This window comes from Phodopus roborovskii, unplaced genomic scaffold (genome assembly GCF_943737965.1).
Source record: "Phodopus roborovskii unplaced genomic scaffold, PHOROB, whole genome shotgun sequence".
NCBI classification, from domain to species: domain Eukaryota; kingdom Metazoa; phylum Chordata; class Mammalia; order Rodentia; family Cricetidae; genus Phodopus; species Phodopus roborovskii.
Window position 1 is genome coordinate 4,621,590 of NW_026126515.1, and position 23,274 is coordinate 4,644,863.

At 46.1% G+C, this 23,274-nt stretch overlaps 1 protein-coding gene across 9 annotated transcripts in view; it reads left to right on the forward strand.

Moving 5' to 3' along the window:
- Rgs6 (regulator of G protein signaling 6) overlaps nucleotides 1–23,274 on the forward strand; it is a 482,896-nt gene that overhangs the window by 364,033 nt on the left and 95,589 nt on the right. For all 9 annotated transcript variants that reach the window (XR_007835235.1, XM_051196274.1, XM_051196277.1 and 6 more), the window contains exons 4-6: nucleotides 18,326–18,376; nucleotides 21,528–21,634; nucleotides 23,181–23,232. Coding sequence is in view for 8 of the 9 variants with exons in the window: in XM_051196274.1 (XP_051052231.1) it covers nucleotides 18,326–18,376; nucleotides 21,528–21,634; nucleotides 23,181–23,232 (210 nt within the window). In the remaining variant the exon portion in view is untranslated. The remainder of the gene's footprint in view (nucleotides 1–18,325; nucleotides 18,377–21,527; nucleotides 21,635–23,180; nucleotides 23,233–23,274) is intronic.

Genomic DNA, 23,274 nt, shown 5'->3' on the forward strand with positions numbered 1-23,274 from the left:
TTGTTCAGAGTCATATGGCTTTTAAAAGGTAGGACTGGCTATAAAATCCAGGGAGCTATACCCTTTTTTCCCTAGGATCTATTGCTTCATAACAAAAATCTAGGACCAGTCATATGGCTCCTTGAGTAAAAGCACTTGTTACTAAACTCGATGACCTGGATCTGATCCTCAGGACCCACATGGTAGGAGAAAAAGAGCTCCCACAAGTTATCCTCTGACCTCCGCACATACACTATGGTACATGTACATACACACACATGCATGCACGCACGTACACACACACACACCATGTACTTTTTTGAATGTGAAAATAAAGCATTCTTTTTTGTCATTGCTGGCCTGCAGAGGTAACAGAGCCAACTCCCATGGTTTGGGAGCACTTCTCCAGCCATGAGTTGTTGAGTTACTAGTGCTAAGTAAGATCAGTATATTATCCCCATGATACGGACAGAACTGGGAACTAAACGGCCCTTCTCAAGATCATATGCAGTAAGTAGTTGAATTGGAATTTAAACCCACTTATAAGCCAAGCCCCTCACCCCATCTACTTTAGTGTGGTATGCTAAACTCTAAACTTCACCAACAGCCTCTACTTTGTTTCCCTGGATTCTCAATTGCGTGTGATCTCCATTGAATTCTTCATAAATACTCTTACCACCTGAGGGGTATGGGTTACTAGAATTCTGAGGACTCTCCCCATGTGACAGATCGCAATTTCAAAGGTATTCAGAATAATGGCTCCAGTTCCACATGCTCTTAGGGGATTGTGACTCCCTCGCCCCAAAAGGTGGCATCCATTGAGTATAGCTGAAACAACATCACGTGACTGCTGGGGATGAATCGGAAAAGGCTTGTGCCTCTGCCTTCCTGGCTTGCAATGTTTGGACTCAGAGTAGCCAGGCTCCATGCTGTTAGGAAGCCCAAGTCGTTCAAAGGAAGGAAGGCCTAGCAGGGAAGGAGAAGCCTCCGCCAGCTCTTGCCTCATTACACCCCAAGCCATCAGCAAGAGCTGACTTGCCAGCCTTGGGGTCTCTGGAACAAGATCTTCTTGTCCCACCCACTGATGCTGCACTGAGCAACTGATCTCTGCCCAGATTGCAGGTTCTGAGCGAGGTAAGCGATTGTTGATGTGAGTGAGGTAGGCTGTTCCGCTCATTTTCGCTCCTGATCCTAAATTAGGTGGCAAGAATCCGGGAATCCTGCCTGCCATCTCTCCAGTTGTAATTCCTTCTCATTCATGGCAAACTTTGACTCCAAATCTACTATTGTCTTTGGTGGTACCATTACCCATGAAGGGGACTGACTCGATTAGCTTCAGTCAGCGTCTCGATTCCCTGTTCTTACTCCCCTGACTGCCAAGTTCAAAATAACCTTCCTCTTTCTGTTAATTAAATAACCAGACATTTTAACGTGAGAGAAAGGAGGAACACCGCATCGCGAAGGGCAACACAGGACAAGAGAGACACTAATTGTTCTTCTGTCTCCAAATAAAGAGGCCGGGAAGGGGGAAGGTGGAGAAAGAAAGATCGCTGGGAAAACCGGCAAGGAAAGTTAGTGGAAGGTAAGGGGAGAACAGTAATGTTCCAAGTGTGTACAGGAGAAGCGGGAAGGAGACTGGTAAAGGGGAAATGCAGAACAACATGGAAATGAGGCAGAAATCTTGGGGCTCCTGAAGCACCTGGACAAAGATGACTTGCTGATAAGGATGCGGGATGGGAGGGGAGCGGCATTTCTAATGTACAGATAATAGGAAGCCTAATAGGCGCTTGAGATTTAGCTGGGCAAACAATGAATGGATGATGAAGCAGAGGTGAGGTGGGTAGGTAGAGGGAAGGGCAGAGTAGAGCATAGACAGAGAGGCAGGAGGATTTCTGAGAGATTCAGTCTTACACAAGGAGTGATGGCGTCTCTGAGAACCAGACTGTTCATCACTATGCCCTCCCTGCCTATGGGAAGAAGCAGTGGACGGTAAAAGCAGGGCTCCATGAACACCTTTACTCTTCTCTAGATTGGTCTATTGATGGGTCTGCAGACATTGTGCAGAACCAACTGTCAACGGCCAAGCGACCACTGCCACTCACCTATGATGTCTCCTAAAGCAGCTGGTTGCCATTGGTTCCAGGCAACTGTGGAAGGTGTCCCTTTGTCCCAATTCACTTCCACATAAGCCCCAGGATGCTGCTGCGGCTTGTCAAGGACCGCCTTTCTGTGAGCCTGGAGGTGGGGTGAAAAGATGGAAGGAGTCAGACCTGAATCTCCTCCCCTAGGAAAGGGAAGAGAAGATAGCAAGTGATCACACACACACACACACACACACACACACTGCCACTTTTGTTTTCTGCACAGCTTGTTACCTGCTCCCCTATCAAGGTCTCCTGCAGACTTGTCCTGAATCTAACTCAGCAATATCACACCTCCTCCAGTTACCCAGCCCTTCCCTCCCAGAGCCCCAGCGGGTGTCTAGCACCTGCAGATGGATTTTTTTCCCTCACCGGGGAGGAGGGAGCAGGCATATCATATGTAGATTTACTTTTCTGATCTACATCATGGGTTTTGCTTTGTCTCTTGTGCTGATTACCCTGCAGCCTACTGCTCGAGGGTGGGATCCACAGCTTTAAACCCCTATGGCAGTTAGTGCTCTGTGTGCTGCAGGGCCCTTAGGATCTAGCCAAGAAACCGTCCATTCCCTTGTTGTGTTCTACTAAACTCAGGCCTCTCCTGAGCTTCCCCCTCCCCTGTGGGTTACCCTCTTTCATTGGAAGGGGGAGGTATGGGAGCACTGGGAAGAGCCCGAATGATGATACGCAAGAGTTGCATCATGCTTGAAGCAAAGACATCTTAAACGCTGGTGCTGCTATACGTTGCTATTAGGCTACAAGGAGGAATTAAAGGGAAAGGCCCTGTGTGCGAGAATGTTCTGGTCTACACTGAAGGGCTGCAAACAAAGAGTGGGCTCTGAGAGTCTGTGGCTACAGTGCTTGTAAACGTTCGGTGTGTAGCTCTAGAACTTCCACTTGGACTCTGCACATCCGTTCCTGAGTGCTCATCAGTGTCCCTTGTCGGTATGATCATATGCACTCGCTCTCACCGCTGTTTTCTGTACTTTCCTCTGCTTCCAGTGTCAGATTATCTGTTCTGCTTTACCGCAAGGATAAGAAGTTTAATTTTAATGGGGCATGTTAATTAGGTGAGCCAAAGCAGGCTTCTGATTGCTGGACTTCAATACTTTGATAGCTGGACCTCCTCAGTTGTCAGTCTTAGGAGGAGGAAGGGGCCAAATAAGGAGACAGACTTTGGTTTGGTGGCTAGTGTTAGCAATATTTTTTGTTTGTTTGTTTGTTTGTTTTTTATCAAGGCTGAGGGAATAGGGGAGTAGGGCAAGGTCTGCCAGAGCCATGTTTGCCATGCTTGGGCTGGCTGGAGCCCCTTCAGCTATTCCCAGCAATAGATGCTGGAGCTACCGGGTACTACCACAGCCAGCTCTGTGTGCATCTGGGATGAAGCACATGATACAGGCTCTCCCATGTGATGCATGGAAGTCTCCCTGGCTGGTTTCGGTATGGTCTGTCCCCAGGCATTCCCTGGAAACATGTTGTAGGTTTAACAGACACTGATTCCCCCTTCTAGGCAGTTGGGTCTGGCAACACGTCTCCTTAGTTGGGCAAGGATAGTCCAGAAAACAGAAGAGACAACTAGAAATGTCTTAGACAAGGAAAAAAGCAGCTCCAATAGGGTGTCTAGAATCCTTCAAGTACTGGTTCTGATCCCAAAAGGCCTGAATTTCAATTCCAGCTTTACCATTTACCTCAGAACATGTGACCTTAGGCAACTGATCTAACCTCTCTAACTCGCTTTCTCCAGCCTTACAGATGGGAATAATGATAATACTTGTTTCTCCAGGTGGCCATGCCTGTGAGTTACTGTATGTGACCCATTTGGAATGGTTCCTGGCAAACACTAAGCCCTGTGTGTTTGCTGACACCGTGTCCCAGGATTTTGCAGCTTTAAACACTGTCCTCTCATCCGAATGCCACCTTCCATACCTAGCTAATGCCAACTGGTTCTCTAGGGCTCAGCTCAAGCAAGGCCCACACGCAGATGTGATACAGGGGCAGGGCCTATGGTGCCAGGAATGTCATAAATGCACACACTGTGATACCATCACAAGTATCATTGTTGACCCGTGTGTGTGTGTGTGTGTGTGTGTGTGTGTGTGTGTGTGTGTGTGTGTGTGTGTGTGACCCCCTGGTTGTGAACCCACTGGGTACAGCAAACATACACAGAATGTTCTCGTGTTGAGTGAATGGATAAAACCTTGTTGGAATCCATTAAATCTACATGTTTATCCAGTCACTCATTTATCCTTTCATTGATTCATAAAAAACCTCTGTGTGTGAATGTCTACTCATGTGTGTGCATAAGTGTGGAGGCCTGAGATGAACATGGAGTGTTTCTTAGGAGCTGTTCTCATTGTTATTTGAGACAAAGCCCTTCATCAGATCTGAAATTCTCCAAGGAGTGTAAACTGGACCACCTAGAGAACCTTGAGCTCACTCATCTCCGCCTCCCTGATGCTGGGATCGCAAGCATCTGCTACCTGGAATTTTTACCTGAGTTCTGGGGATTGAATTAGATCTTCATGCTCACATGGCAAGAATGTAGTGAATAGTGCTGTATCCTCAATGGCTCAAACGGGGAAAAAAACTGTTGTGCATTTATGATGAGTCAAATCTGATTTTACTGACAGCTTTCCCTGGGTAACGTCTTTCAAATCCAGAGCCCTGTTGTAGGCTCCAAATGTCACAGCTGGGATCAGCCTACCTGCCCCACACCCATACCTGATTGAAAGACTAGAAGTATCCTGCAAAAGGAATTGTTTGAATCTTTTAAAATGCATTGTCGAAAAACTTTCAAAAGTTTTCGAGTGTGTGCCCACTGCTTAGGTTGCCAGTCCTGTTTTTCAGAATATGTTTTTCCTGTCTCCTGGACAGAGACACTTCAGTTCATGTAGCAGCCCCAGCTGCCATTTTTTCCCTTCCTTTCTAAGTGCTAAGAAAGCTTCCATGGCTGACTGAAGGCATTGTAGCCTTGGCTGAAAGCTTTTCCCAGCTTCCCTTGTTAGCTAGATATGATCTACTGACCAAGTTCTGGCCAGAGATGTGTGTCTTAGTTGTCCCAAACTTAAAACAATAGAAATGTATTTGACATTTCTGGAGGGCAGAATCTGACTGTGTCTCTAGACCTGGTCCTCTGTCTGGAGATTTTGTGACTCTGCTGCCCAGCTACCCTCTCCATCTGGTGGGGGAACTGGACCGTTGTGATCATATTCAGTGACCTGTACAATCACTCCCTCTTGAGGTCCTGCACCACACCTGTAACTCCTTTTCACTATACAAAGTAACACATTTGAGGTTGGGCATCTTAAGAACCATTATTTGTCTGTCACAATTAGAAGCAGACTATAGGGCTTTTGGAAATATACTTCAAGGGAGTATGACCCTTTGCCTTCCCGTCTTTCTTTTCCTCTCTTTCTTCTTTTTCCTTTCCTTCTGCCCATTCTTCCTTCCTTTCCTCCTTTCTTCTTCCTCCCCTCTCTCCCTCCTTCTCTTTCTAAATCTGGACTGTGTCCATTTTGAACCATGAAGTGACCTTGGGAATGGAAGCCAACCACAAGTTAATAAAAGAGGAGCATTGAAGCAAGGAGCTGTGATGACCTGCACAGCCCCCTCCAGACCTTGTTTACATATTAATCTTGTTTAATCCACTGCTACTTTTGCTGTTGTTTTATTTGCGTAGAGCAGTCAGATGGACCTACTTACAGCTATTCAAAACCAACTACAACCCTGTTCTTAATAAACTCCAAGTGTGAGGCTCCAGTGAGATACTCTATATAAGGGACAGACAAGTCGTTGATACAGATATGACAACTACTACAAAAATGTTTAGAAAACTGTCTTGTGTTGATCAGCCACCAGCCTTTACTTCTGCATGTGGGCTGAACAGTAGACCCGCATGATTCATCTGGACTCCACCATTGTTTCAGAGCTTTTGTTTTATTATACAATGATGGACACACACCCCAAGAAGACTCAAACTGGATAGAATGGGCTACTGACAATTCAAATTCTAGTCTCCATTAGTTCAAAATGGGACTGCATGCTGTCTCCCATTCATTTGTCTGTCTGTCTGTCTGTTTGTTTTTCAAGGCAGGGTTTCTCTGTGTGTCTTTAGCTGTCCTGGAGCTTGCTCTGTAGATCAGGCTGGCCTCAAACTCAGAGATGCATCTGCCTCTGTCTCTGAGTGCTGGGATTTAAAGGCTTTCACCACTACCCCGCCAGCTGGCTTCCACTCCTTGCATACATTATTTACACAGATGTAAATAGTGATCAATCCCAAAGAGTACACCAGCCAAAGTATCTACATTTGCAAGTGGCCCTAAGAAAAAACCAAATGCACTGCTCCTAAAAAAATCCAGCTGTTATTAGCAACACCAAGTGCAGGATATTAATTTGGGCAACGTTCTCCATTCATTCATCATGATTTCTGGATGTAATGAAATGTGGCCTCAGTAGAAGGGCAATATGAGCAGTCAGGGCTGCTACCTCTCCTTAAAGAGAGAACCCCTATTGCAGACAAGCCAGGAAGGGTGAAAAACAGACTTAGCTACTTTGCGTTGTCTTGTTGCAGTCAGGGAACTCTGTAACCACAGTGGCTGCCCTCAGCAGGCTTCTTTAGAGCTCTTCACCCTCTCACCGTTTGGACCCTGAGGTATTACTTTATTAGCTCTAGCAATTTTGTTGACTTGTCCCTGCAGCAATCGGATCCAGGACCTGGGGCAGGAGTGATGCTGAGGAGACTGGACTGGAAGAGTAAACTTGAGATGGCTTTTACACTGCTCCATCCTTCACCTAGTTACAAGGCCTCCACATCCGGGAATACTCCTCATGTGTTCTCTGAACAAAGGCCATCTTTCTCTTAATCTGGAGTAATCGGTGTGAACAGAGGGTTGATGGGAAAGTCGTCTGGCTCTGGTGACATTAGCCTACAAGTCCTAACAGTGCGATGGAATCTGGGCCTTGCACTCCCTTCACGGACATGTCCAATGGGAAGCAGTGCTCTCTCTCGCTGCAAGGGGCTGCCACGGGCCATCCCCCCAGTTGCCAAGGTGCTTTAGGGAGTCCACTTGATTTAATTACAGAAATAAGCAAATTCAAAACTGTTTTAAGTCAGAAGAGAGCACAGAAATCCCCAGCTGTCTGTTCTGCTTGGTTGTGGGGCTGAGCTGTCCAGTTGCCACAGATGGTGGGAAGCATGAATTTTTCTCCTGACCCAGACAGGAATGGAGAATGGAGGGTGGAGGTGGCAGGCACTGAGAGGGCCCGGAAGGTGCTTCCGGTGCTTTGCTCACTTTTGTTCCTCTCCACCACAGTCACAGGGTTAGCCACAGAAAAGGGATGGATGGATGCTAGGACCCTTTCAGGAGATGGAAGGTTTCTAAATGGAGAGCGGATGGCTTGGATTTCCTGGCCATCTATGCTGCCTCCTTCCAAAGCCCCCTCCCCTCTTCTGCATTTTCCTCTGGGCCCCCAAAGGTGGCCTGACCCAGACTCACCCACCGCTTGCTTGCTTGTTGCTGTTTGTTTATTTGTTTGAGATGGGGTCTCACTCTGCTGCCCAGACTGGCTTCCAACTCCTGGGACCCAAACATCCTACTGCCTCTGCTTTCGCCCTCCAGCCCTTAATGCTCACTTTTCTTTCTGTTCCTATGACCTCTGCCCTGAGGTCTCACTTCTCGTGCAGAGGTTGCCAGAGCGTGCTGGAGACTTTCCCTTCTAGGACTCCTTCCCCTATCACAGGACTGGCAGTTCAACACACCTCAACCTAAGCATAACTGTGACGTTTCCCACGGTGTGGGGCCCTTCCCACTACTGTCAGAGTCCTTGACCCTACATCTAACCTACTTAACATTTCCTAGTGATCCCAAGTGAGTCCTTCTCTATGATTGCATCAACTGGAACTAGGAATTGCCATGTCTGTGGCCTCATAGCACCCCAGAAGGACTCCCATAATAACCCTTGCAATGCACCCATGCTTTTAGGACAGAGCCCTGGAATGTTCATCAGTGCTTGTGTGGTTGGGGGGAGGGGTGCCGCTTGGTGCCAGAGTGCCTCTGGCATCCTTCCAGGTGAATGAATGAAGTGCCCTTGTCAGTTATAGCAGTTCTGAGAGCAACACTGAAACTCTCTTCTCTGTGCCAGGCAGAAGAATCAGGGCTCGGCCATTTCCGGGCTCTATCCTCAGATCTTACCTCTCAGACAGATGCTAAAACTTGGGACCCAAGGGTCACAGAGCTGGTGGGAACAGGAACCCAGCTTCACATTCACTGACACCCCAGTAGCTTCAGGGAAGGGGCTAAGGGCTTGGTTACAGTGGGGTTGGAGGAGGGAGCTTAAAGGTCCTTCTCATGTTTTGGCTCAGTAACTGGAAATGGATCTGGAATAGATCCTATGCTGGAAAAGAACCCGCTGGGCTGATTTAGGCAGGACCAGCCAGCCCATCTGTGTGAATGAGACAGAACAAGTTGACTATGCCCAGCAGAATGACCTCCAGCCTTCAGACGTGCTGGGGAAGGCTACCAGCGCGATTGCTCTAATGGTGAGGCTGTGGCTAATCAGAATGGGGGGTGAGTAAGTGCTGCCTAGGGACTGACCCTGCCCCAACTCCATCTCCTCGGGAAAACCTTGCCTCAGGGAGAAATTTAAATGTAAAATGTACATGAATCACTTTTCAGATTTAAATTTGCACCAGTGAGGTGACCAGTGTGCAATGGGAAGGCAGTAAGACCCCCAAGACCATCAGTCACCCATCTGCCACTGGCTCCCTTCCTCGCTCCAGGTACTCTCCCAGCATTCCCAGCAAAGCTCCCCATCCCTGAGGACATCAATGAAGTTTTTTGATGAGTGAGGGCATCTGGACACCTGCATTAGGTCAGTTATTTCTCAGAACACTGACCCTGCTTATTTGTTTTTCCTTTCTGCTTTTTAGTGGAAGGCAGTCATCAGTATCCCACCCCAGGGAACAGTGGCTCCTCCTCCCACCGCGGCTACAAACCTGCACTGTGGCCTAATCAATGTAGCCACATCCAGCCTTGCCTTTAATAAGCCGATTGTGGAACTAAATCCCACACGCTCTCAGCCTCACCCTGGATACTTTTGATTGACAAAACTAATCTCTCCTCCGCCCCCACGTCTGCTGCTGCCCGCATCCTCTTGCAAATCATGTACTCAGCTGCTGACAATTAGATATAAGACTTGGGATTCGGGCGCGGGAGGGTTATGAGGTTATGAATCAATTGTGGGGGCTCGGGAGATAACAAACCAGGAGAACCCATCTTATGCACCTCACCACAGCCCTCGGCGGCGCCTTCTGGCTGATTTATGGGTTGGTAATAACCTTGCCTGCTTTCCTGCCCCTGTTATTTTTCATAATACACAGGGAAACTTTACATTTTAGAGTCCAGAGCTAGCTGGGTGGGGATGTTGGGGGAGAACTTGCCCAGGACTTCCCTGGGGTCCATTGTCTTGGCTGCTGTGTGATCACTGAGTCCTTGCGAGTTATGGTTGTCACAGGCTCCTAGAGGCCAGCAAGCAGTTTACAAGACCCCAAGAGAGGTAGTCCTGACAAACCTTGCATATGACGAGATGTACGCAGATCAAGAGTCCAAAACTATAATTCCAGTGTCTGGGTTAAATACCTCCAACATGATCCTAGGTCTGATGGCTGGAAGATTTCCTGTGTAACTGGACAGGGTAGCCCTCATTACAGACTGGAAGTAATTTAGTACTGACTGGAAGTGGGAGGAAGACAGGGAGCAGGCTTGGGGACAGACTGTAGGGAAGGCAGAAGGTTGGAGACCTGTCTTCCTCTCTTGGCCTTCAGTCACCTCTCAGTCCTCTGAGAAGTGACAGCCAGCACATACCAATGAAAAGGATCGCTTTGAAAGGCTAACACTTTGTAAAGTATTACTCAGTTGAGACTTCTTTATGAGAGCTGTGATGTTTTTAGAGAAACGATGTCAATAGATGAAAACCCCGAAAGATCTCATCAAAGGCAGTGTTTTCCAAAAGTGCCTGTCTAAGACCTGGTGTCGGCTGGTGTTTACATTTATCTCTCCTTACTTCTTCCTCTTTCCCTTCTTTCCTCCCTCCCTTCCTATCTCTAGCCATCCCTCTCTCCTTCCATCCCTTCTTCCCTCTTTCTTTCTCCAGCCCTTGGGATGAAATTTTAAATAGTCCACCAAGGGGGGGGGGGGAATGTTTAGTTGCACTTGTAGTGAGTGCATGTATGAGCATATGGGTGACTATGTAGTGCAGGATGCATGTTTGAATACAACTACTGAAGAATAATCACTTATTAAAACCCACCTCCTTGCCAAGTGCTCACTCCATGCCAGAAAGAGAACAGCATAATGGAGTCCCTGTCCCTAGGTACAGATACCCATCAAGTGCTAAGAGTTAAATTGTATCCCCCCAACCCCAGAGCCTCAGAATGTGATCTTATTAGAAGAAACAGCCATTACAGGTATAGCTAGGTAAATCAGGAAATTAGGGTGGGCCTTGAGGCATCGGGTTGCATGTCCTTATAGAAAGAGAACCTTGGGCAGAGAGTACACCAGAGAATTCCACATGGATATGGATGCAGAAATCAGGGTGTTGCTTCTACAAGCCACAGATACCACATTCTACAAGCCACAGATACCACATTCTGCCCGCAGACCAGGCAAAAGGCAGAGGGCAGCACTTCCTCACTGCTCTTATGTGAACCAGTACTTCTGTGACCTTGAACTTGAGCATCCAGCCTCCAGAACTATGAGAATGTGAACTGCTGTGGTTCCGACCACCCAGTCTGTGGTACTTGCTAAGGCAAGTACTTAGAGAGCTAATAGAGACGAAGAAGTGGGTACTGACCGAACAGTCTCATGGGAGCCATCTACTCCTAGCCACGATGAGTGCTGCAAAAGGGACCTAGCCAAGTCTTGAAAGTGACGAATGGGGTAGTTAGTGAAGGGTAGTGAAGGGTCTGCAGGAGTTGGGTACAGGTAGAAGCAGGGGAGGAAGAGGGGGAGAGCCTTACTTGGTGAATTACACATGCTAAGACAAAAGCATGGAATGTTTGGGGACTGGAGAAGTGACCCAGCTAACGAAGAGAGGAGAAGGAAGAGGGGGATGTGGAAATGGCCAGGTACCAGAGCCACGCCGGAATCCATCGCACTCGGAGCCTTTACTCTGCGTGCATCTATCCTGCTTTCTGACCCTCACTTTCTAGAAAATATTTACCTGGGAACTGGAGAGATGTCCCAGCGGTTAGTAGCACTGGCTGCTCTTCAAAAGGACTTGGGTTAGATTTCCAGCACCCACGTGATGGATCACGGTCATCTGAACTCCAGTTCACGGAATCCAGCACCCTCTTCTGGCCTCTGCATGCACCCGCACTGCACAGGCATGCATGCAGGCAAAACACCCATGCACATAAAATAAGAAGAAAAGATATTAAATATTTAATAGGAGTAAGCCTAGCCTTGCCACATTCTCATTGTTTGCCTGCTGTTAAATTCTCCTTTTTTTTGTTCCTTTGTCTTCAAGCTGACCACCAGTAGACCCCTTTCTAGAGACATCAAGACACTCTGATGCTCCCTAAGACCTCCAATGAGAAAGCAAGTAACACGAATAATTGAGGCTTCCCTCAGCCTTGCAGATGATGTCAGTTAGATGCTTGAACCTAACGAGGTACCCACAGCTCAGACTGTCTGTGTACAGATGGTCTGTGCATATTCTGTGCCAGACACTGAGCTGTATCTACAAAATGCAGCAGTTTGTGCCCTGTTATTATTGTTCCCTTTTCCTGTGATGAAATGAAGACAAGGAACAGGCCCATGGTCTGTGAAGAAGCAGCCTACCACAGGAAAACCAAGAGCCTGGTGATAGTAGGTTCATCAGTTAGCATATAAAGAAATGGAGGTCGAAGTGGATGGTTCCAGTTTATAGGTGACATAATGCGAGCTGGAGACAAGTCTGTCTAACTTTATCATTGCTGTGTCCTTTTTGCTTCATATGTTTGCTAAGTGACTATTAAATTTGTTATGACTTTCCTCAGGGAGCTGGTGACCAAACTACAACTACTTGACAATAGCATCAAGCTTTTCCTCACCCTGTTCCTTGAGTCTGGGTTTCCTTTCCTTTGCCAGCTATTCACAATGCCTAGTTTAACATTTCTTCTTCATTCAACCATCCTCTTCTAGTGTGGCATGCTTTCTCTTGTAAAATGAAGATATAAAAGGAAGAGCTACAACCGTAAAGATGTCCTACTTAACCTGTCTACTCATCTGATCAGTGGAAAAAAATAAATCACATCATGAAACTTTATAGCATCATTCTAAAACCCAGACTATAGGAAGTATTCAAGAAATATTTAGTGAGATTCAAATGAGTGGGTTTTCAAAAGCACAGTAGGAAGGTGAGCTGACCAAAAACACAACAACAACAAAAAAAATTAGCTTAATAGTTGGTAATAGTAACAATCACTAAATTAATGTCGGTACTCAGGGAAAAGTTCAATACAGAGTATCAGTTTCCCACATATTACTTACTTACTTAATTCTTAACATTTCTGGAGATGTTCGTAAGCAATAAGACAGTAAGCATGTGAAGTTGGGAAGAAATTTGGCCTGAGAATGTCTGGATTCTATCTCTGAGTCCAATAAATTCTAATTTGTGGCCTTGAGCTTCTCTGAGACTTAAATTTTAAATTATTAATAGTAACACCATTTTACATAATTACTGTCAAAAACATACATGATAACAACAACAAATGCCTGCTGTACAACAGGCACACAGGCATTATCACCTACCGGATAAGTGGTGTAGAGCCAGCCTCCCTGTTGCAGGTACACAGAGATGATGGGGGAATGTCCTTCTATATGCTATGAATATATTTTTCTCTCATTGGTTGATAAATATAGCTATTTCAGACAGGCAGGATGTAGCAGGCATCCTGCCATGTAACTGCTGAGAAAGCAAGAGTTTTGGGCATCAGTGGTAAGCCAAGATCATGAAGAGATACACAGATTAATAGAAATGGGTTACTAATTAAGAGAGAGCTAGCCAATAAGAAGCCTGAGACATTGGCCAAACAGTCTATGGCTCATACAAGCCTGGGTATGTTTATTTGGGACTAAATGACTGCAGGACAGAAACCTCCATCCACCCTGAGCAGGTAAAACATTGGTGAATGGAGTCCTGGCCTTGATGGAAGTATAGGGTAAATTTAGTTGTGGCAGAAACCATAGCATTTTCCCAAGACCTTAAAACCATTTCCTGGAGACAAATGGTGAGGGTTGAAATGATTTTACCAATGGCTTCAGATGTCAGTACCACAGTACACAATCTACCAGGTTTCCAGAAACTTGCAATCTGCTGGTAACTACAATGCATGAAATTCATTTTATCCACTTTGCATGGATTGCAACTGATCCAATACTTGGGGAGAATTGAGGAAAAGATATCCTTGGGTTATCATGTCTGAGTGGAAGTGTCCTAATCAAAATCCCTAAAACACGTGAGGACATAAACCAAGATTTTGTACAATCCTCCTCTGAACCAGAATCAAGGCCCCCTTAAATACTGGGGCTCACTTAAATCTAGTTTGTGTTCGTCTAGTATCCACACCACATGGGAACTAAATGTAAGTAATGGCCGAGTCTTATTCTACTATGTACATAAGTAAACATAAAGAAATTATCCGGATTACCTCTCTTCATACAGAACTTGGATGAACATCTCCATGTGTCTATAGAATTCCACGTGTAGTTTCAGGGACCACAAGTGGCCAGGAGTGTGGAAAGTTCAAGGACCAGTGATTCAGAGTTCAATAAATACTATTCTATCAATGAGCCATGGCTTTCTTGTTAGAGGAATTTTATATTGCTCTCAAATGCCTGTTCACTAAGTACATTTACATGTAAAAAGATACAGTAGACTACCACACTTATGACACACAGCATGTAACTGCTGATAATAAACACATGCTTAAACACAGGGAGCCACCAGCACGTGCAGCGGAAGGTACTTGGGTACCCTCTGGTGTAGTTCACTGACACTCCTGTATTGTGAATTAATGAATTATATTCAATGGGGCTGAGATGATGGCTCAGTTGCTGAAGTGTTTGTCACACAAGCATAAGGACACAAGTTCAGGTATCCAGGACCCACTTAAAAGCTGTACTGGGAAAACAGACACAGGTGGATGTCTGTGCCTCACTGGAAGTCAGCCTAGTGGAATAGATGAGCCCCAGGTTCAGTAATAACCTAGCACTCAGCTTGTTCAAGGCCAGCCTGGTCTACAGATTGAGTTCCAGGACAGGCAAGGCTACATAGAGAAACCCTGTCTCAAAAAGCTACAGACAGAGACAGAGACCAAAACCCTGTCTCAAGAATGAGGTGGAGAGTAGCTGAAGAGAATGCTGTCATCAATGTCTGACATACAAATGTATGTGAAAACACTTGTATGTGCACTCACACAAACATGTATACATCACATACAGGGATAGACAAACACACATGCAGCTGGCCTCAGAAAGACAGCTTCCGGGTCAGTGTTTTGGGCTCTCAGGAACAGAGGGTGACTGTGCTGTGTGTGTGTGTGTGTGTGTGTGTGTGTGTGTGTGTGTGTGTGTGTGTGTGTGTGTGTTATGTTGTGGGCTGTTACCTGTTTTAAGTCCCCGTAAGGCATCTTGATTAAGATGACATCTCAAATTCAACAGTGGAAACAAAAGGCAGCAATTATTTTCTGATAGAACAGAAAAGACTCTTCTTCCAGTTCTTTTTGTAAGAGGAAGGAAAGGAGGGTCTCTGGGGTTGGTGGGAAGAGAGGAAAGACAAAGATGAGAAAGCAAAATGCTTGCCCCGTGGCTGTGTGACTGCCCCTGTCTGTCTCCGTGTCTAGTTTGGAGCACTTTCATAATATCATGACACATTTGCCTTCCCTTCTTGTTCTGGGGCGCAACCACAGTGGTTCACTTCCAGCCAGGAGTAAGCCACCTGTAGAGCTGTCCTTAGAAGCCTGTAGGAGAGTGTCCATCTATCCCTAAGCATCTTCCAACATGTTTGCTGCATGCCACAGAATGGTACCCACAGCGTGTAAGGGACACAGTACAGTAATGGCACAGCAGATGAAGTATCCCAGGCCCAGGATGGCCAAGAATAGCAGCTTAACAGTCCCCACACGGAATGGCAACTGTCATAGTCACTGTACCATAACATAAAACCCAGCTCTGTGGTCCCCAAAGTGTTAGGGACAGAAGGAAAGGGGACCTTTGTGACTTTGTCTTCCTTACAAGAAAAGTGCTTAACTGTGATCCTTTAGCTAGGTGAATGCTGCCAGGGCATGGTGGAACCATGGAACAATTGGGCCAGAAACTGAGTGCCAAATGGGGCAGAAATCCAGACAATGGTGCTGGGGTGCTGGGGGTGGTGGTGGATAGGATAGCAAGGAAGGGGATTCAATGCAAATGAATACTAATTAGTGACATGGATATTAATGATGACAGTAATTAACAGGGGAAAGGAAAGGCTGTCATTGTCCCAGGGTGAGCAATCAATCTTGGCAGGTGATAAATAATGGCTGAGCAAGCTCAGCGGAAAGATAATCCACAGGCCCTGGGGAGAGCTGGGGTGATACTGGAAGTCTAGCAGTTTCCAGGCAACCCACAGAAAAGAACTATTTTTCTTTGAAAAAAAAAAAAAAAGAACAGGTTAGTGTCTCTCCCCAACCCTCAATTTGGGATTACAGATCTCACTTGATGTCTGCTTTGCTCTGCATTTCCTAGGTCAAGTGCACAATGTCTGTAATTTGAGGGAGTGAGCATGCGCGCGCACGTACACTGCTACACAAGTGAACTCCCTCTCAGAGGATGTGAATGGACCAGAGTGTTCTTACATCCAATTTCAGCTCAGAGTTATGGGCTGGAAGAAAGGGTGGAGGCTTCTGAGTCTTGCCTTTGAGGCTGAAGTGTGAGGAAATGGCATTGCCAATGAGAGCTGGCCCTGGGCACAGCCCAGGAGGGGGCAGGACCCTGGCAGCTCCACTGTGCCATTCCAACATCTTCCATAGAGCCACACAGAGATCAAATATCCAGGGTGTGTGGACAGCAGGGACCTTATTTCTAGTCAATGGTAAAAGTCTGATCATTTTGACCCCCAGGAAAATAGTACCTCAGTAAATGCCACTCCTGTATCTCATCCACCTGGCTGGGAATTCAGCCAGGGACTAGATTAACAGACAGGCAGACACACCCACACACACCCCCACACACACGTACCAAGGCTTCAGACCCACTCTTGACTCAGATCTGGAAATAGTGTTCCTTTCAGACTATTTTCCATCAAACATTCCACAAGAGATGATGAACCCATGTTTAGACTTCTTCGCCAGTGTAAAACAAAACCTTTGGGTGACTTGATAAGACAGATGTTCTGAATCTTGCAGATAACTGGGCTCTTGTGGTTGTGGTCCGTTCCTTGAGGCTTGCACCCTGAAACCCTGCCTAGAGAGTCAAAGGAATGAAAAGAGGACAGACAGAGAGGTCCACGTGTGGAGCAGCTAGGTCTGGCGGAGGGTGTGCTCTCCAATGGAGCCTCGCTGTCTACCCTGGCCACCCAGATCCTCTGTGTACTTGCTAGCACAGCACAGAGAGCGGGGATAGCTAGGATTGGTAGGAAGTCACTGTGAGGGAGCATCTCGGGCTGTAGACACCTCAGAGAAGGAAGGTGCGGTTGCTAGCTTTTCTGCACACTGATCGATTGTTTGTACTTGGACTCCCTCTGCCAAGGAAGGGTTTGCTCTACTTCTGAGCCTCACCATGGGGAAGGCTTTGCTAGACGCGTGGGGTTGAGACACTGGGGTCCTTGACCTGCCAGTGCCCATGTCACAAATACATGTTCGCTTAGGACTTCCTCACTTCACTCACTGGGGGATTCCTTCCCTCCCTACACACTCCCGTGTAAGCTATGCTGTGCTCTTGGAACATGGGTTCCAGGTGCCATCTTTTTAAAGGAAGACAGTTAAAGGGAGCTTGGTCAGAAGACTTTGGCCAATGTTGAGGAGCTCCAGGCCAAGCCATGGAATGACTCCAGGTCTGGCATACTGGGAATGATGATTCCCTGTTGATTCATGGAAGGATTGCTGAAAATCTGAAGGGATGGGCTCAGAGAGATGAGATCTAGGTTCAGGTTTACTCTTCTGTCATCAGAAAGCAAAACTAAAGCCAACAGGAAGAAGCAAGAGAAGGTCAATTTCTGCTCAAGTGTGGCATATCTTAAACACGCTAGCTAGAAGGAACTGGGGTTATTCCACACATAGGTAATAACTCTCAAGAGGGATCTAAATTATCATTAATGTTTATGGTAGGATCCACGGACCCTTCCATATTATGTCTCTGCTTCACTCAGTTTCCCAGATGAATGAGAGAAGAGTCTGTAGGTGTGGAGGAGGTTTGCGCAGACCAGTGCAGGCAGTGGTACCCACATATATAACTAGTAAGGTTCAGTCCACGGCCAACTTTGGGGGAGTCTGGAAATTTACAGTAGCTGAGGCCCAGAGGAGGAAGAAGAAATTGTCATTAAAGACCCAGAAGTGGTCTTTGGACTCAGGCATGTTGACTTAGAATGGACTCATGCATGAAAAGAACAAGTTTTCCAAGAACCTCTGAGATCCCCTGAGTTGATTAGCACTTGTCAGTAAGGGTATAATGCAGGCAGGCTAAGGCTTCCCCAGAAAGTTCCTGATAGATGCTCCTGGAAATACAGGTAGGTATAACGGAAGTAGCAGAAGTGCATTTGGTTGGTTTTGGTTTTGATTTTTTGTTTTGTATTTATTAGTGATGGTGGAATTTTTTCTGGTAAAGTAATTGAAATATAGGAATGTAGCTCGAGTGGCACAGTGCTTGCCTAGTGCGGGTGCCAGTGCATGACTCCCTGGGTTCGATCCCCAGCACTGTATAAACTAGGCATGGTGGTGCAGGCCTGGGACCTCAGCATCCTCCGCTATATAGAAAATTCAAGGCCAGCCTGGGATGCACAAAAAAGAGGGATGTCCATTACTAAATCATAACTTATACACGTGTCCAAGTGAATGGGAAGGGCTGGTTAGCATGGGGAAATGGCAGCATTATCCATTTCTCAGGCTGTCTGCTGCTGGGCTTAGGACTCTGGTAAAGATGTTTCTTCTGCTACTCATGAGATCTTGAGCTAAAATGGCTTTGTCATTGCAGGTACAGACATTGTGCAGTGGCTTATGAAGAACCTTTCCATTGAGGACCCAGGTACGTGACCCTTGACCTTGCCTTTACCTCCCCTGGTTTGGTACACTTGCTATAGACAACTTCCCCAGTGGGCCCTATACAGTCTGGAAAAGAAGGCTTATCGTGGTGGATTCCAGGATGTGCAATCATTGTATGTGCAGATAGAAGTCATTTATTTTCTCCACTGAATGTCTGCCATCACGTGGAAGTCACCCTTTGAGGAAATGAGCCACTATTCAGAATGCCAAAGAGCTCAACACAATAGCATGTGAAATGAGATGAATTCTCGTTAGCCACAGCAATTAAAGATAAGTTGTAGCCCTGTCACAGAACAGCCTTTTAGAAGCGGCTCTTAAAATTAGATCGCCTGATCCACAATTAAGATGTTTAATTATTTGCTAAAACTCCTTCTGTTTTCTGCTTCTGTAAGAAGTGAAGAAGGGGTGTTTTTTTTTTTTTTTCAACACTAATTGTGCATTTCAATTAGGCAAAGTCCACCAGAAAAACAGCGAGGCCCTGACCAGTGAAGACAGTTTCTACAGCTGTCCTTCCGCCTGAAAACAAACAGGACAATGGGTTTTGGCAGTCTCATTAGGAAATGGAGGAGGTGCTCCAGAAAAAATGAAACTTTTAGAATGCTAAAGTTTATTTTCATGTCTGTGCTGTGAGTTTATTGTTGGGTTTTTTTCCCCTTAGCATTTAGCATACATTCATTTGTCTGGCTTAACTGGTGGTATTAATACTCAAAGATCACATTTACCAATATCCATAGTGGATCTACTCAGGGGTTCACATTAGTGCTGAGCGAATCCAGAGCCTTCTTCCTATTGGATGAGCATTTTCCACTGATCTACATATACCCAACCCTTTACTCTGATGTACTTAATGGTCATCCTGGGGAGGGGGGCATAGATACCATAAGTTAAATGGGCCATGCTTTCCAAGAATTTGCATCAAATGCCCACACTAGATGTTGGGTCTACGATTGTGATTATTTGGAATCAATAGGCTAACTCAGGCTTGCATTTTAATCTGACATTGCTAATCTACACTTGAGTGTACAACAATGCAGTTTCAAATAATTCAATTAAATGAACATGAACCCTGAAGAGCAGGTGATTTTTGGAAGTGACCCTTGCCCTTTTCATGTCCTGGATCAGTGGCTCCTCTGTCAGCTGACAAAAATTCTTAATTCGAGTGAAGTTCTTAGCTCACAAGAAAGCAGTGCCTATGCAAAGAATTTCTCTCAAAGACTAGGCTCCAAGTCAGCTTCTCTTGGCATTTCCATCAGATAGCCTGGGCTTCTGATTGCCTGCCTGTGCAACCAGCCTGGGTAGGCATCTAGCTATTTGGTGACATTTATCTAAAATCTCTGTTCCTTTTTAATCATGCTAACTTACAGTAGAATTTGCTAAGATCACTTCTTGACCCTTCTGAAGTATCCACTGAATTCATTATTCTTATTATTAATAATGTTCTGAAAGCTCTCAACTAATGTAAGTAAGACTCTTGTGGTATGAGAAACTTCTGTGCAAGGTCCAGACTGTGAAGGTCACATTTACAACGGCCTGCTCTTCTCTGATACCTTTGGGAAGGACATCAAGATGTTGGGACAAGTTTGGGCTTCCGAGAATCAGCAGGGAAGGGGAAGCTAAAACAATTTGTCAGATGGTAATAGAAGCCACAAACCACAGCCTGGAAATCCAATCCAGCATGTTTAATGGAAGTCCTTTGCTGGCCCCTCTGTCTTGTCTTTGTTCCCTTCTGTCAAAGTAAAAGAAGTTCAAAGAAAGAGTCTCCTTCTTGCCATACCTACCATTCTTTCCTTTGTTTGTGCTAGGGTTTTGGTTGGTTGGGTGGGTCATTGGTTGGTTTTACTATGCAGCCCAAGCTGGCCTCGACCTCTCAAGTCACCTGCCCTAGGCTCCCAGGTCCTAGGATTGCAGACCTGTGCCATCACACCTGGCTCGTGATTCTTGAAATAGACAGTTGGACTCCCATGTGTTCAGAGCTTTATCCTTGAAGTCAACTAACATTGGATTGAAAATATTTGATACAAAAAATGTTTCTGTGCTCAGCATATAGAGGCAGTTTGTCATTCCCTGGGCATTGCAGTTTAACAGCCATTTGGATTGCATTTAGACTGTGTTAGGCATCAAAAGTAACCTAGAAATGGCTTGAAGCTTGTGGGAGAGTGTGTGCAGGTTATATGCACATGAGCCGTTTGATGTCAAGATTTGAGTATCTAAATAGTTTGATCTTCCTGGGGGCCCTGAAACAAATTGTACATGGATATATAGGGACAGCCATATAGAATTGTAAAGGCAAGCTGGTCATCAGGAAGCCAGTCACTTATTCGGAGTCCACTCACTATGGATGGGCACTGCTTCCAAGAGGACTTGGTGAAAGCAAAGCTCTTTGGTGTGGTTGATATTGGAAAGTGTATGGGTGGAGACAAGACAAGACTTTAAAATGCACAGCTTATAAAACTGATCATAGGAGAATTTAGGTCCCACCCACCCCTCCTGTATGGGCTCCTCTCAGAATAAAATAGTGACTACTGATGGAAACCTCTTTTTGGCTGGGACTGAGATAAGGAAGCAGCAGGTTGGTTTTGGCAGAAATGCTTGTTTTTCTATATGGGTTGTCACCTGCGGCACTCTCACCCCATCATCCTTCGGACTTCCTGGGAAAGAGAGGTCTTGCCCTAGTCCATCAGAGAAGGAGATGCGCTCTTGCCATCCACAAGGAGATTCTGAAGCATCTGGACCACAAGTCTGCATCCCCAGTGCCAAGGATTAGAGAAGGGAGAGCCATGCCATGACTCAGGGCTGGCATCTCTGCCTGAGTATTACCCCTGCACCAGTCACTGCTAAGCACTGTGTGAGATACCTCATTGCTTTAGGCACTACTTGGTCTATGCCATGCTGCTAGATTGAACTTTGTTTTGCAAGTCTGTGGAGAATGAGTGCCTAGATATTATCAGAGTCTCAGAGGAGGCCAGACACGCAATGGTCCTTCTCAGTTACCAGCATCCTCCCAGTGCTACCATCAGCAAAGGAAGACATCATCGGCACCATCATCCAGACACATGACCTCGGGTCATCTTTTGCTCTCCCAGTGCATGGTTTAGCTGAATGACCTGCTTCCTTGTCCTTTTCTCCCCTTTCAGTTGAAGCAATACACCTGGGAAGCCTTATCGCTGCCCAGGGCTACATCTTCCCAATCTCAGACCATGTTCTCACCATGAAAGATGATGGCACCTTTTACCGTTTCCAGGTAGGCCTGCTGGTCCTCCCAAAGAATCCTTCTGCTCATCATCATGTGACTTCACATTAGCACCACCTAGAACAACTAAACATGCTTAAGAGAGTAAATGTCCCCCTGAAGTACTGGGAAAGCTATGAAATGTATTAACTTAGTAAAAAGCCCTCACTGATAACCTACGGCATTTGGGGACAGTGTCTAAGCCCTTTGGGGATGTTGGTTGTCATAGAATCTGCTGCATATCTTAGAAACATCATTTTTCACAGTTCTGGGGGATGGGAAGTGTCTGGTGGGGGAGCACCCTCTATCTCATAAATGGTACTTTCTAGCTGTGCCCTCATACGATGAAAGGGATGAGGGTTCTCCCTCCCTCGAGCCTTTTTTAAAATAAGGGCACTAATTTCACCTATGAGTCCTCCATCTCCATGTCCCCTTCACCTTCCAAAGGCCCCATCTCTCATCTTTAACAAAAAGATTTATTTTTATCTTCTATGTATTTGTTTTTTGCCTGAATGTGTGTATATTGACCATGTGCATATCTAGGGCCCACAGAGGACTTGGCAGGAAAGTCAGGTGGTCTAGAACTAGAGTTATAGATGGTTATGAGGCACCACTGGGTGCTGGGAATTAAACCCAGATCCTTTGTAAGGAGAGTAAGTGTTCTTAACCACTGAGCCATCTCTCCAATCCCGAGAGCCTGTCTCTTCAGAGTGTGATTTGGAGGATTGGGGTTCAAATGAAAATGTCTCCTGGGGGACTAGAGTTCAGATGAGAACAGATACTTTCCTTCATTTCTTCTGGAAGAAAAGCTATTACAGGAGTGAATATCACATGTCTTACAATGGGGATATTTGAGGACACTGTCTAGGCCCCTTGGGATGGGGTTGCTCAGAGAATGAACATGGCTTTTAGTGACCCTAGGAGGCTGAGCTTGCATGAAGCCCGGTTCCACAACCGCCTGCCCCAAATGAACACACAGATACTGTATTAATTATGAAACTGTTGGCCAATGACTAGGGCTTTTTATTAGCTAGCTCTGCCTTAATTATAAAACCATTTCTATCCATCTATGTATTGCCATGAGGCTGTGGCTTACCCGGTAATGCTGGGTATGTGGTGCTCCTCTGGCAGCATCAAGACTCTGGCGAGCTCCTGCCTACCTTTCCCAGAATTCTCTTCATCACCTAGTCCCACCTATCTTGCTGCCTCATTGGCCAAACAGTGTTTTATTCATCACCCAATAAGAGAAACATATACAGAAGGACGTCTCTATCACTGTACTTGATTTATATCACCCTGGAGAGCATTCTCATGCTATGCACTTGGTCATCCTCCTCATCCATTGTTAAGGCTTCTCCCAGACTCTGCCTTAGAGAGAGTAGATACAGAGACAGAGAGTCAAGGCTGTGTCAAAGCCTAAGCCAAAGGCTTTGAGGACATAGTTCTGCTGAGGAAACTGTGCCAGCCTGTGCCAAGGGTAAAGGAGTGTCTGTCCACGGCAGACATTCTGTTTTACAACTGCATTTCTCTGGTCCTGATGCTGTGTGCTCTGTTGCAGGCTCCTTACTTCTGGCCTTCAAACTGCTGGGAACCTGAAAACACTGACTATGGTGAGTAGAGATGATGTGACCCATGCTTCCTGTTACTCCTAG